This window comes from Neodiprion lecontei, chromosome 2 (genome assembly GCF_021901455.1).
Source record: "Neodiprion lecontei isolate iyNeoLeco1 chromosome 2, iyNeoLeco1.1, whole genome shotgun sequence".
Taxonomy (NCBI): domain Eukaryota; kingdom Metazoa; phylum Arthropoda; class Insecta; order Hymenoptera; family Diprionidae; genus Neodiprion; species Neodiprion lecontei.
In genome coordinates, this window is record NC_060261.1 from 8,195,671 (window position 1) to 8,210,459 (window position 14,789).

The 14,789-nt window shown below is 38.5% G+C and overlaps 1 protein-coding gene across 13 annotated transcripts in view; it reads left to right on the top strand.

Moving 5' to 3' along the window:
* The window catches only part of LOC107219769 (potassium channel subfamily T member 2), a 170,721-nt gene extending 160,845 nt beyond the window's left edge, over positions 1–9,876 (top strand). For 8 of the 13 annotated variants that reach the window (XM_046732163.1, XM_046732153.1, XM_046732152.1 and 5 more), the window contains 5 exons: positions 129–300; positions 1,528–1,713; positions 2,140–2,271; positions 2,968–3,081; positions 3,974–9,876. In XM_046732163.1, coding sequence (XP_046588119.1) covers positions 129–300; positions 1,528–1,713; positions 2,140–2,271; positions 2,968–3,081; positions 3,974–4,858 — 1,489 coding nt within the window. In that variant the 3' untranslated portion in view covers positions 4,859–9,876. The remainder of the gene's footprint in view (positions 1–128; positions 301–1,527; positions 1,714–2,139; positions 2,272–2,967; positions 3,082–3,973) is intronic. The other 5 variants (XM_046732156.1, XM_046732157.1, XM_046732160.1 and 2 more) reach the window with 3 other exon arrangements.
* Positions 9,877–14,789: the final 4,913 nt, after the last annotated feature.

The window sequence follows — 14,789 nt, forward strand, 5'->3', positions numbered from 1 at the left end:
TACTTACTCCTCGATATGAACTTGAAAGATCACTTTGCATCGTCGTATGCACAGTGAGATTTATCCCACCACGCAACGAATTTGCTTCAATTGCATTCATTGTCGGTTCTCTTCTTGTGCTTTGACAGATTCTTCCCTAGCATAAAAAGCATAACGGAGCTGTCCCAATCCAGCAACATGAGGTTTATGCAGTTTCGTGCTCACGACAAATATGCCCTTCATCTCAGCAAAATGGAAAAGGTACTCCTCAGTACTACTTCCGGTGACAACTACTCCGATGAGCCTCCGATGGGCTCCCCGGTAACATAATATCACTCACTCTGATCTCTGATATGACTGACTGATTTATTCGCCTAAAAACTGTAAAATTATTACACAAACACACCTCGCTCCGCACTCTAGCCCTACTTTCCTCATTCGCGTTTTCATAAAACCATCCAAAAACAGGTTGTTTGAAGAAAAGAAGTTTCAGATCATGCGTCATCTTCACGGTGGTAAATTTTGAAAGAAATTCGTGCTTAAAATCAAACGAAAATCCGAGGACTTTGTTTAAAATTTCATAAAACTGAATAAGGAAATTGGAGCTTTGGTGGTTGGCCAATGCAGTGATTAAACTTAATAGAGTTAAAGGCACTAGTTTGGATCGTTGCTTAAATAGACAATTAGATGCTGTTCGCCTTGGTTCTTCTGTTTTATTTTCCATAGTACATACCTAGTTGACAATCTTTGGAATGATATTGAACTACACCGTGTTGTTGACAAGGTAAAAAATTCATAGTGATTATCGGGAAATAGCGTATCGACAATGCAGACGTCAGCTTTACAATTAGACGATGTGAATTAGAAATACATCTCTCTCCATATGCAGATCAAAAAATTGTATTTTACATAGCCTCGTTGGCATAAAGCTCAGATTTTAGAATTTTCTGCAAATAAAGAACACACTTGTGTAAATATGTATGCGTAACTACTCTATACCTGCATTGAAATCTTGACGTGGCGAGTTTTTTTTTTTTTTTGTACAGTAGAACATTCTGCGTAGTTTTGTGGTGTGTGCTGCTCTGATTTTTACTAGCATGGTACTCCATAAAGTATTCGGTTTCCAGCATTCTCCGATCAACCCATTAAACACTTCTATTATAGATATAATAATTATATGTGAATGAGTACTTTATTAACTCGAAGAACAACAATACTGTTTAACAATATTTTCTATTATCTGAACGTCTCTCATACTATTCTGTTTATATTTCAAGTTATTTTGTCCGATAATTGTTTCTCCATTGATATATATGATTGATTAATTAGCTGACATTGCGGTGGTAAATTCAATAACTTGACAATTTTTCATCCTTGAAGCGTGAGTTTTCTTATTGTGCTAACAAGTTCGTTATCTAATATAACTGCATACAATATACATTATTAGAAAAGTTTTACTGGAAATAATTTATAACGATGATAAGGATCATTCGTAAAACACGAGTTTCCAGTTCTATGCTGATACAATATTTTCACTGTAATTCTTAGAAAGAAAAAGAACGGGGATCACACATATCGTACATGTTTCGCCTGCCGTTCGCAGCTGGGAGTGTCTTCAGCGCTTCAATGCTCGACACGCTGTTGTATCAAGCTTTCGTCAAAGATTACGTCATCACGTTCGTCAGGCTACTTTTGGGAGTGGATCAGGCACCAGGATCCGGCTTTCTTACCTCTGTAAGCTCTTCACGTTTCATCCAATTGACTCGTGCAATTGAAATTCTATATTTACATGAAATCTCTTGAAATCTTTGAAATCACCTGAAATTTTGTGTAATTTTTGAAATTTCATGAAAGATTCTGAAATCTCTTGAAATATTTTGATATCTCCGAAATCTTTTAAAATGAATCCCATGAAGTCTTTTATAATCTTTTGAAATCTTCTGAAATCTTCTGAAATCATCTGAAATCTTTGTAATCTTGAAATCAGGTGTACATCAAATTGACGGGTGATTGACCTCTCGTAAAAGTCTAACGCAGTTTTTAGTATGGAGTGAAATTTAATCGGTTTCATTGATCAACGCTTATTTCGTGAAAATTACCATAATTCATATTCGTTTATTATCGCTCATTCTCCTGATTAATTTAATTACTGTGATCTAGATGAGGATAGCAAAGGATGACATGTGGATCAGAACTTACGGTCGTCTGTACCAGAAACTGTGTTCCACGACATGCGAAATACCGATCGGTATTTACAGAACTCAGGATACAACGGCAACAGAAACTTCGCAGGTAATTCGTAAAATTGAGCTGTTAAATGAAATCCTCTTTTAATTGTTATGGAAGACATTTTTAGAAGGCCAAGTGTGAACATTACCTGTGAGTAGCGCATGGCTGGGTTCTTGATCCATTTCGTGCATAAGCATCTCGAAAAGAAATCATTTTATGTCAGCTGTATACAGATCTAAGGTCCATTTGATCATGAAGGTCGTGAAAAAGAATAATCGTGTAACATTAAACCACGGATTATCATTAAAAACCACATACCATTCCTCGTCATGAGAAACAGCTCACACTGTAAACACAGTTGTACGTCCGAAACTCTTGCAATTGCATGCAATAATTCCTGTTAACAATTGTACAGCAATCATAGTAATGGGCCCTATACAGAGACTATCCTAATCAATCCTAAACACTACCTGGACGAATGTATTTTACCATAATTATGTTGAGCATGGAATATGAAGAAAAAAAAATTTTTTATCTTTAAAAAGAAAATTCGTGGAGGCAAGCAGAAACTCATATGAACAAACCGTGGTTCTTCGACTTCTGGTCGCGATAAAAACCTCCAAAAACTGTAAAATCGCGGGATATTACAGGACTAATTATAAACACTGGTAACTGCGACTTCGACCCCGTGTACGCCGTTTATATGTTGCTGAGAGTGGCTGGTTTGTAGTAAGGGTAGAATTGCTTGTCATTCAACAGGCTGACTCAGACGCAGAGAGCGACGCTGGCGTTGGGGTAACATATAAAGCCCGATATTCAGCCGCTGCATCTTGCTTAGCTAATTGCGCTACACGTGACAAAGGTGCCTCTGCCGTGAGTATTGATGTGGTTTCTTTTTTTTTTTCCTTCTCTTGGTCCGCACACCATTTCTCACCACAATTTGAAAGCACGCGCCTTTGTGCACGTCAAAGTTTTTCACTTGTTATCCGCATAAGTCGGATGCTTTGCATGTTGTCCGCAATCCGCGTGATGCGAAAGGCAGACCAACCGATGTCGTTATATTTTATCACAGTCTCGTCAACATAGATGCAGTTGTTTACCTGTAGTTAATAACTATATGTTACGTAGTATTCATCGCTATTTCGGGTTGGCTACTTTAGCAGCTTACATTGGGCTTTGAGGTATTTGAAAAAAAGCAAATAACTTCTCAGTGTTTGTAAATATCAATATTTAAACATTATTTTCGTATATTTAATGAATAGTCTCCAAGTGATTTAAGTCACATATAATATATCTACTTAAAACTTATCTTTTAGTAAAAAAATTTGAAAAGGGTAATTCGATCGGATTATTATTTCCACGCCACTGTTCTGATGCTATACGTATATTGTACTAGTGACGTACTTTGTAACACTGCGATGCACCGCTTTATATAAATACTGCTGTTATACATGCAATATAAGTATTGAATTCCTAAAGACCGAATGGTTTATCGTTTCCTAAGATTTAACGCGCATGCGCTATAATCTGAGAGCGGCTGTTTGCCAGGGCAACCAACTGTATCTAACCTTAAAAATTTTGACAGTTGCGAATTGAGCACAGCTGTAAAAAATTTTAAGGTCAGAGACAGTTGGTTGCCATGGCAAACATTGAGTTTTAGCAGACGACGTACAATGCAGTCGATAGGATTTCACTTTGTATACGTACAGTGGAAAACGTTAGTAGCCTCGCATATCGTGACGCAAGAAATTATTGGTTTTTTCAGTACTCGGTAAGCCTTGGGGACGAAGCGCGAGACAACCACGCCCAACAAATAGAACGAGCGGAGATAGCGAACCTGGTGCGATCGAGAATGGAATCCCTGAATCTACCCGTCGCTGACTACGACGACGTGTCGGAGAAACGAAACTCGCTATCTTATGTGATAATCAACCCTAGCTGTGACTTGAAACTAGAAGAAGGGGATATAGTGTATTTAGTGCGCCCCAGTCCGTTCTCCGCCCAAAAGACATTCGAGAGACACAATTCTAGGCGGAAAAGTAACATTAGCTTCTGCTCTGCTCAACTGGTCGCCCAGATGAGCGCAGCGGTTGCCTCGGCAGGAATTGGTGGCGGCCCTGGGAGCCGGCGAGGTTCGGGGATTGGGTTGGCTAGAGCGCCACCTCTTGGAAATACGAAATCAAATTCTCTCTCTTTACCGGACAGTCCCACTGTAGCCGGTCAGCTCCGGGGCCGTTCTAATTCGTTGAGGGTAGTCGATGACATTTTACTCCGACGAAGCAATTCTCTCAGACAAGGTCTGACGACCAGACGGAAAAGTAGCCTCGAAGACATAGGTCTAGGCGCCCTGTCTCACCCTTCGAATCACAATCCAATTAAAATTGCTCTGAACGGCTCTATCGGCTTAGAGGTCACTCCGCCGGAAGAGGGAACTCCCGGAGGTGGCGCTAGTAACACCGGAATCCTCGACGTAGGACTGCCTTCCCTGTCAGCGATGGGGGGCAGTTTGGGCCCCTCGCTTGGTGCCGGCCTCGGTGGCTCCCTGGGAGGTCTTTACGATCCACCATCGATCCAGAGTCCGATGGGACCTCCGATGCAAATTCAAGGGAGTTCGCAGGACCCCCAACACATCCAGGGGACGATAGTATGATACAACCTTATGTGGGGACGCCGACTCTCTAGCGTAGTTCGGAATAAATGGCTATAACGTTCCCACATAGGCAACAAATTCTATCCGCACAACGTACGAGTCTCAAAGTCTTAACTCTCATGGCGCGGAAGAGTAACTAGCAAAGTTGGACGCGTTAGAAAATATCGATTTTTTTCGAGACACGTGAAATCGATTTGGCTAGCCGAAATAATAATGGATACTAGCCTGAATCGTTACTATCAAGACTTACTCCGACGTATTTGTGCTAGGGGAGCATATATCTTGAAATGTGAAATAAAATTAATAGAAAATACATCGAATCACGGCACAGATCGTGATGCGATGTGTTTTAACATATGGCTTAGAGAGCTATGACTTAAAGCTTATAATATTTATTTCTTTTTTTCCCGACAATAACACAATAAGGCGAAAAGGGTAAACAATTATCGAGCTACGATAATGAAATAGAAACTCTCAACTCTGGGAAAGAAGATTCTCTGAAGCACTCTTTGAAATGATTTTCTGCATTAGGGAAAACGGATTGTATGACTTTATTTTTACCTTTTTCACATACATCGAATAACATTAAATCGCTTCGTTGCAAATGGTTTCGCAAAATTATATAGAAATTCAGAAACACTCGAAAAAAATTGGCCAGCAACAGAAAATATCCGACAATAAGTATATTTCGCGTATAGTGACTTTTGCAAAGAAAAAAAACTGTTCCCTTCGACTTTCAGACGCGTATTGTATGGAAAATATTGCTGAGAAAGTACAAAATTTCCGCAATGATTCAAAATGGGTATTCAGAGAAATGTTTTTACCATTAAAACACTGGGATGTTTATTGCGTCATGCCGATAAACTAAATTTCTAAACACGTCTCAGAGTTTTGAACGTTTTATGATTCCTCCTGTGAACTCCCTCGAAAAGCTGCCAATTTCTATGCAGGTACTGTTCGTCAAATTTTCATCTATAGCTCAGAGATTACGTATAATTGGCCGGTACCCTTATACCTTCGTTACATTATAAGCTATAAATGATCTGTTAAATTCGGTCGGATATTTACTGCGAGTATCGGTGCACAAGCTGGTTTACCCAGCCCTATTTTATATGGCAAATGTAATACCACAATAACTCGAAATATATTAGATTATTCTAGCACGTAATTCCATTAGACGTACAATTATATTAAGAAGACTCCACGACTTGATCATTTTTATACTATGAGAATAGAAGAGTGTGACCATGTAATTCATATCATGAGAGGATAGAATTAATATATATAATACGCTATGTCTACACGTACGTTACTGTATTGAAAAAAAAAAAAAGAAATATGGTGTTATTTTTTTTTCTTACCCAACTTTCAAATCTCTTTCGTCCAATTTCACATTGAACATATTCGGAAATCCGGATTAGTGTACGCGGAATTTGACTTGTTTGTGAAAATTACGTACAATTCCAAAGTACAACAGACTGGCGATTCGCGAGTTAATTATTCAAGCGGAATGAAACGGTAAAATGATTGAGATCCACTTGAAAATTTTCTCTTGAACTTGAAATTTCCGGACTTCCAGGGCTAATTTTCAAATCCTGTCGGTTGAAATTGATCCTCTGGACAATCTTGGAGGATGAATTTTAACTGAAAGCAAAGAAGAAACGGCCCTCGATCCTTGAGCTTTCAACAAGAGGTTTCGTAGATGGGAAAGAAATAGAAATGATACTAATCTTTTATAAACTCTCTAAGACAGTTGTAGGCGAATATATATTTATAGAATCTATTAGAATTTTGCAAGCTTTTTAGAACGAGTTAATAAATTACGATGAAAATGTTAAGTGAAAGAGAACAAGTGATGTATAATTATGGAATGTGGTCTGATTGGACTTGAGTAAGAAAAATTTGGCTGCTCTTTTCAAAAAGAATTATAATTAAGAAATAACATATTATAAAATTTATTACTCGAAACGCGCGAGAAGAAGTATAATATTAGCTTAGATAGATGATATGTTTATATTTTATTTTTGTATTTATCGGTATGAGTATTATAGGTCATGACCACGACTGTCAGACTTGATAATGCAGAGGCGTTCTCAACTGATTTTATACTCGGCCATATTTATCTCCAAATTAGGGTATAACAACTTATACATGTAAAGATTTTTTATCAATAAACTCCGTGGGGAGCGTCTCTGCGATTGGCAAGGGCCGTAACATTGATATTCACGATTACTTATATTGTTTTGTAAAGCTAAGTGTCAAGGGAAAATTGGCACGCACAGCATCATAGAAATTCAACTCGATTTTGCTGGTATAAATAGCATCGTAAAATTGTCATAACCGGAACGAAATCGCCATCACGTTTTTACCAAATAATACAATGAAAGGAAAAGAAAATCGTAAGGGGCCATTTCCATTCTGCTTAGATGTTATGTATATTATACACATAGACAACCGATTGCAATTCAGTCTCTACATAAAATACAGTACGGCATATATAATATATAAAGTATAAATTATACCGAGACATTCCAACACTCCTATTATGTGCATTTCCAATATATTATATACCTATAATTGACTTACTGCATGCGCATGAAAAATATTGACGGTTATTTAATATTTGTGAGAAAAATTTTACTTCGAAAGTTTAACGAACATACGTACAATATTCATATAGATACACAGCATGTACACGTGTTATAATATATACGTGTAACATGTTGACCGACTTGTTAGAATGTGTTTTACCTTAATTACACATATCCAGGTAGCACTCGTGACTTGAGATGCTTATTATTTTTTACCTATATCTCAGGTCGATATAAAATCAACGGAACTAAATAAATTGAATTATAAGGGTAAAAAATCGTAAAGTCATAACTTTTCATCTAAGCTTCGAAATGACTATGAATAAATTAAAAATTAATGCAGAGATCGAGCAAAAAAACTTTTGCTTTGTTATTTAAATTTCAAATTTCCCCTCGACCATAATTATTCAATGACGATAATTCACGATCAACTTTTATCGGCATATAATATGGTCAACTACTGTTCATATTTTTTTTTTCTTTTTCAGTGTCAATCATTCATCTCTGTGCTACTTGGGTATGCTATCCTAGGATTGCAACAGACATTTCTAAATCATCAGAAGAGCCCAGATTAGCTAATGAATTTAATGTAAACTGTGTTTTGTGAAACCAAAATCAATCGCACATTTTCCCTCGTTTATTCAAAGATTCAAGATAATCGTGATATAAGAGATATTAATCACAACATTCACAATTTATTTCTGACAATCTGCGATGTTTATACAATTACTTACATCCTTGCCAAATGGAAAATAAAAGGTACGCGAATAAACACTTTCCGCACCGGAAACAATCTGCTTAAAGCCAATGGCATTATGCTGGCTCACTGTGACCAATTTACAAAGTATAATTCTTCGTAATTCATCGTTATGTGTAGGCCCTGACAATAGACAAACATTATCGGCAATTGACGATTACACACTTACCGTAAGCTTGTGTAGAGAAACTCAACCTGAGCACGAAACTCAATACTATCTATCGTCAGAGCCTAAACATGAAGTTATAATTTTTATACAATTACATTTTCAAACATTGACAACATGTATTATATACATATTATATTGAATTATATTATATTATTATCATACGTAAGAAAGAGTATTATTGAACAAAGTTATTTATAATTATAACATATAGTTAATATGTATTTTCTTGGTAATCCAGAGGAATAAATAATAATTTACTGTTGACGTTATAGTATTTAACGCGGTACAAAAACCGCTTCATTACCGTGTTTGAAAACATGGAGAAATTTTTCATTGAAATAACAGTGCAAAAACAATACGACGGAAATTGAAACTTTTTTGTTTTTCTAGATCCAGGTTTAAGCATTATTTTATATATTACTTACTTTACCATTCAAAGATTGCAGCAATCGGTCAGTTTAATCCTTGAATGTCACCAATGGTTCAAATTTGAACCTACGATGGTTTTCAGCGCTATGGTACGTATGATGAAATACATTTTGTCGTATCGTTACTATTTGATTCCTGACGTTCCTTTCAGCTAATGAAACAGTTCAATGGAGTTAAAACAGACCCAGTATAGTCGAGTTGAAGCTATGGTGGGTTTCGTTCAAAAAGTGTAAGAACTTCAGCGTTAATTTCAACGATAAGGAAGTTTGTTCGATGTACACATGCAGCGGATATTAAATTGTTATACCTTTCCTAGCTAATAAATATCATAACATTAGTCAAATTAATGAAACACGTTTGTTTTGTCTATTTTGATGGTTGATTAAAATTGTTTATCGTCGATTACATAAAATGAATATGTAATACCTTTTTGGTAAATCACAGTTCAAATCAATTACATTTAAATTCAAACTTGAATTACTTTAGATAATAGACGAGTTCATGTGGCACCTTACAGTGAGACTGCAAGTGTACCTTTTCTTAGCTTATATTCAAAGAGGAAATTCAGTTGACATTAAATTTGACATTGATTGTACCATATTTTTGAGTTTTTAAACCACATTTAATACGAAAAATCTCGCGAAACCAAGTATACTGTCATCGAAGTTATATTTCAACTGAGGTGCCAAATATTTAGGATAGAGTATGTCGGGGGAAATTTATGAAATTCTAAGATCGTTATACTTCAGGGTTCCCAAAAAAACCTGAAGTAAACCTTACCGTTGACGAATTGTATTGAAGCGTAACAGATCCATAATGTGATCACTGTGTGGATGAAATTGTACATATAGATAATCATTAACCGTAAAAGTGTGTACGACTCAGAGAATGATCAGTGCTGAATTGTAAACTGAGAGTAATACTGTATCTTGATTTGCACAAATGGTGTCAGAATGGATATGAGGATTCGAATTGAATGATCAGAAACATGACATGAGATTAATTATTAGATAGATGTACTATTCACCGAATCTTTTGTGAAACTGGCATAATAAAAGTTATTCTATTGGCATTATGATTGTAATTACATACACTATCATAAACTTGTATCCTGGCATGCTAAGCATGATGATCGCAACGAACCAAGTGGTGACTAGTGAACTATCATGGTGTCTTCAACACTGTAACATGATACAACAGCAGTGTTGTAGAAACGATCTATCCATTCCAAAGAAGTTTCGAGACCTGTATGACCATGGTACCAACAGCTGGAACAATGGAGGGGGATTTTTGCGTATTTCGTATGTCGCTTTGGATTCGCTGCTCGCAGCGTATTCGGACTCCGTCCGATCGCTTTTTCTGGCGAAATTACGTCGAAATAGTGCCAGAAAGAATTTATTCCAGCGCTGTTCAGAATCGCAGAAATTTCTGCCGAAAACGCATAGGGGTTAGCCTTACTTTTTTCTTCATTTTCGGAGACAAAAATTTTTGTTCTGAGATTCGAATTGTACGACCGTTTTCTGACTAATTAAACCCCCTGGAACTCAGAAAACGCAGCGAAAACAGCGTGGGATCAACAGGAGAGAAGTTACGAAGGAAAAAGCACCTGCTGAAAAATGTCGAAAACACAGGTTCTCGTTTTTCGGCTGTAACTTTTGATGCGTTGATCGCAGCGTATTGGGACTGCGCCCAATCGATTTCTCTCGCAAAATTACGTCGGAATGTCGCATGAAAGAATTTAATCCAGCACTTTTCAAAATCGCGAAAATTTTCGCCAAAAATGCAAAGGGGTTAGCCTTGCTTTTTTTTCATTTTTCAGCCGAAAAATTTTTGGTCCCAGATTCGATTTAAATGACCCTTTCCTGACTAATTGGACCCCCTGGAACTCAGAAAACGCAGCGAAAACAGCGTGGGATCAACAGGAGAGAAGTTACGAAGGAAAAAACACCTGCTGAAAAATGTCGAAAACACAGGTTCTCGTTTTTCGGCTGTAACTTTTGATGCGTTGATCGCAGCGTATTGGGACTGCGCCCAATCGATTTCTCTCGCAAAATTACGTCGGAATGTCGCATGAAAGAATTTATTCCAGCACTTTTCAAAATCGCGAAAATTTTCGCCAAAAATGCAAAGGGGTTAGCTTTGCTTTTTTTTCATTTTTCAGCCGAAAAATTTTTGGTCCCAGATTCGATTTAAATGACCCTCTCCTGACTAAGTGGACCCCCAGGAACTCAGAAAACGCAGCGAAAACAGCGTGGGATCAACAGGAGAGAAGTTACGAAGGAAAAAGCACCTGCTGAAAAATGTCGAAAACACAGGTTCTCGTTTTTCGGCTTTAACTTTTGATGCGTTGATCGCAGCGTATTGGGACTGCGCCCAATCGATTTCTCTCGCAAAATTACGTCGGAATGTCGCATGAAAGAATTTATTCCAGCACTTTTCAAAATCGCGAAAATTTTCGCCAAAAATGCAAAGGGGTTAGCCTTGCTTTTTTTTCATTTTTCAGCCGAAAAATTTTTGGTCCCAGATTCGATTTAAATGACCCTTTCCTGACTAATTGGACCCCCAGGAACTCAGAAAACGCAGCGAAAACAGCGTGGGATCAACAGGAGAGAAGTTACGAAGGAAAAAGCACCTGCTGAAAAATGTCGAAAACACAGGTTCTCGTTTTTCGGCTGTAACTTTTGATGCGTTGGTCGCAGCGTATTGGGACTGCGCCCAATCGATTTCTCTCGCAAAATTACGTCGGAATGTCGCATGAAAGAATTTATTCCAGCACTTTGCAAAATCGCGAAAATTTTCGCCAAAAATGAAAAGGGGTTAGCCTTGCTTTTTTTTCATTTTTCAGCCGAAAAATTTTTGGTCCCAGATTCGATTTAAATGACCCTTTCCTGACTAATTGGACCCCCAGGAACTCAGAAAACGCAGCGAAAACAGCGTGGGATCAACAGGAGAGAAGTTACGAAGGAAAAAGCACCTGCTGAAAAATGTCGAAAACACAGGTTCTCGTTTTTCGGCTGTAACTTTTGATGCGTTGATCGCAGCGTATTGGGACTGCGCCCAATCGATTTCTCTCGCAAAATTACGTCGGAATGTCGCATGAAAGAATTTATTCCAGCACTTTTCAAAATCGCGAAAATTTTCGCCAAAAATGCAAAGGGGTTAGCCTTGCTTTTTTTTCATTTTTCAGCCGAAAAATTTTTGGTCCCAGATTCGATTTAAATGACCCTTTCCTGACTAATTGGACCCCCAGGAACTCAGAAAACGCAGCGAAAACAGCGTGGGATCAACAGGAGAGAAGTTACGAAGGAAAAAGCACCTGCTGAAAAATGTCGAAAACACAGGTTCTCGTTTTTCGGCTGTAACTTTTGATGCGTTGATCGCAGCGTATTGGGACTGCGCCCAATCGATTTCTCTCGCAAAATTACGTCGGAATGTCGCATGAAAGAATTTATTCCAGCACTTTTCAAAATCGCGAAAATTTTCGCCAAAAATGCAAAGGGGTTAGCCTTGCTTTTTTTTCATTTTTCAGCCGAAAAATTTTTGGTCCCAGATTCGATTTAAATGACCCTTTCCTGACTAATTGGACCCCCAGGAACTCAGAAAACGCAGCGAAAACAGCGTGGGATCAACAGGAGAGAAGTTACGAAGGAAGAAGCACCTGCTGAAAAATGTCGAAAACACAGGTTCTCGTTTTTCGGCTGTAACTTTTGATGCGTTGATCGCAGCGTATTGGGACTGCGCCCAATCGATTTCTCTCGCAAAATTACGTCGGAATGTCGCATGAAAGAATTTATTCCAGCACTTTTCAAAATCGCGAAAATATTCGCCAAAAATGCAAAGGGGTTAGCCTTGCTTTTTTTTCATTTTTCAGCCGAAAAATTTTTGGTCCCAGATTCGATTTAAATGACCCTCTCCTGACTAAGTGGACCCCCAGGAACTCAGGAAACGCAGCGAAAACAGCGTGGGATCAACAGGAGAGAAGTTACGAAGGAAAAAGCACCTGCTGAAAAATGTCGAAAACACAGGTTCTCGTTTTTCGGCTGTAACTTTTGATGCGTTGATCGCAGCGTATTGGGACTGCGCCCAATCGATTTCTCTCGCAAAATTACGTCGGAATGTCGCATGAAAGAATTTATTCCAGCACTTTTCAAAATCGCGAAAATTTTCGCCAAAAATGCAAAGGGGTTAGCCTTGCTTTTTTTTCATTTTTCAGCCGAAAAATTTTTGGTCCCAGATTCGATTTAAATGACCCTCTCCTGACTAAGTGGACCCCCAGGAACTCAGGAAACGCAGCGAAAACAGCGTGGGATCAACAGGAGAGAAGTTACGAAGGAAAAAGCACCTGCTGAAAAATGTCGAAAACACAGGTTCTCGTTTTTCGGCTGTAACTTTTGATGCGTTGATCGCAGCGTATTGGGACTGCGCCCAATCGATTTCTCTCGCAAAATTACGTCGGAATGTCACATGAAAGAATTTATTCCAGCACTTTTCAAAATCGCGAAAATTTTCGCCAAAAATGCAAAGGGGTTAGCCTTGCTTTTTTTTTCATTTTTCAGCCGAAAAATTTTTGGTCCCAGATTCGATTTAAATGACCCTTTCCTGACTAATTGGACCCCCAGGAACTCAGAAAACGCAGCGAAAACAGCGTGGGATCAACAGGAGAGAAGTTACGAAGGAAAAAGCACCTGCTGAAAAATGTCGAAAACACAGGTTCTCGTTTTTCGGCTGTAACTTTTGATGCGTTGATCGCAGCGTATTGGGACTGCGCCCAATCGATTTCTCTCGCAAAATTACGTCGGAATGTCGCATGAAAGAATTTATTCCAGCACTTTTCAAAATCGCGAAAATTTTCGCCAAAAATGCAAAGGGGTTAGCCTTGCTTTTTTTTCATTTTTCAGCCGAAAAATTTTTGGTCCCAGATTCGATTTAAATGACCCTTTCCTGACTAATTGGACCCCCAGGAACTCAGAAAACGCAGCGAAAACAGCGTGGGATCAACAGGAGAGAAGTTACGAAGGAAAAAGCACCTGCTGAAAAATGTCGAAAACACAGGTTCTCGTTTTTCGGCTGTAACTTTTGATGCGTTGATCGCAGCGTATTGGGACTGCGCCCAATCGATTTCTCTCGCAAAATTACGTCGGAATGTCGCATGAAAGAATTTATTCCAGCACTTTTCAAAATCGCGAAAATTTTCGCCAAAAATGCAAAGGGGTTAGCCTTGCTTTTTTTTCATTTTTCAGCCGAAAAATTTTTGGTCCCAGATTCGATTTAAATGACCCTTTCCTGACTAATTGGACCCCCAGGAACTCAGAAAACGCAGCGAAAACAGCGTGGGATCAACAGGAGAGAAGTTACGAAGGAAGAAGCACCTGCTGAAAAATGTCGAAAACACAGGTTCTCGTTTTTCGGCTGTAACTTTTGATGCGTTGATCGCAGCGTATTGGGACTGCGCCCAATCGATTTCTCTCGCAAAATTACGTCGGAATGTCGCATGAAAGAATTTATTCCAGCACTTTTCAAAATCGCGAAAATATTCGCCAAAAATGCAAAGGGGTTAGCCTTGCTTTTTTTTCATTTTTCAGCCGAAAAATTTTTGGTCCCAGATTCGATTTAAATGACCCTCTCCTGACTAAGTGGACCCCCAGGAACTCAGGAAACGCAGCGAAAACAGCGTGGGATCAACAGGAGAGAAGTTACGAAGGAAAAAGCACCTGCTGAAAAATGTCGAAAACACAGGTTCTCGTTTTTCGGCTGTAACTTTTGATGCGTTGATCGCAGCGTATTGGGACTGCGCCCAATCGATTTCTCTCGCAAAATTACGTCGGAATGTCGCATGAAAGAATTTATTCCAGCACTTTTCAAAATCGCGAAAATTTTCGCCAAAAATGCAAAGGGGTTAGCCTTGCTTTTTTTTCATTTTTCAGCCGAAAAATTTTTGGTCCCAGATTCGATTTAAATGACCCTTTCCTGACTAATTGGACCCCC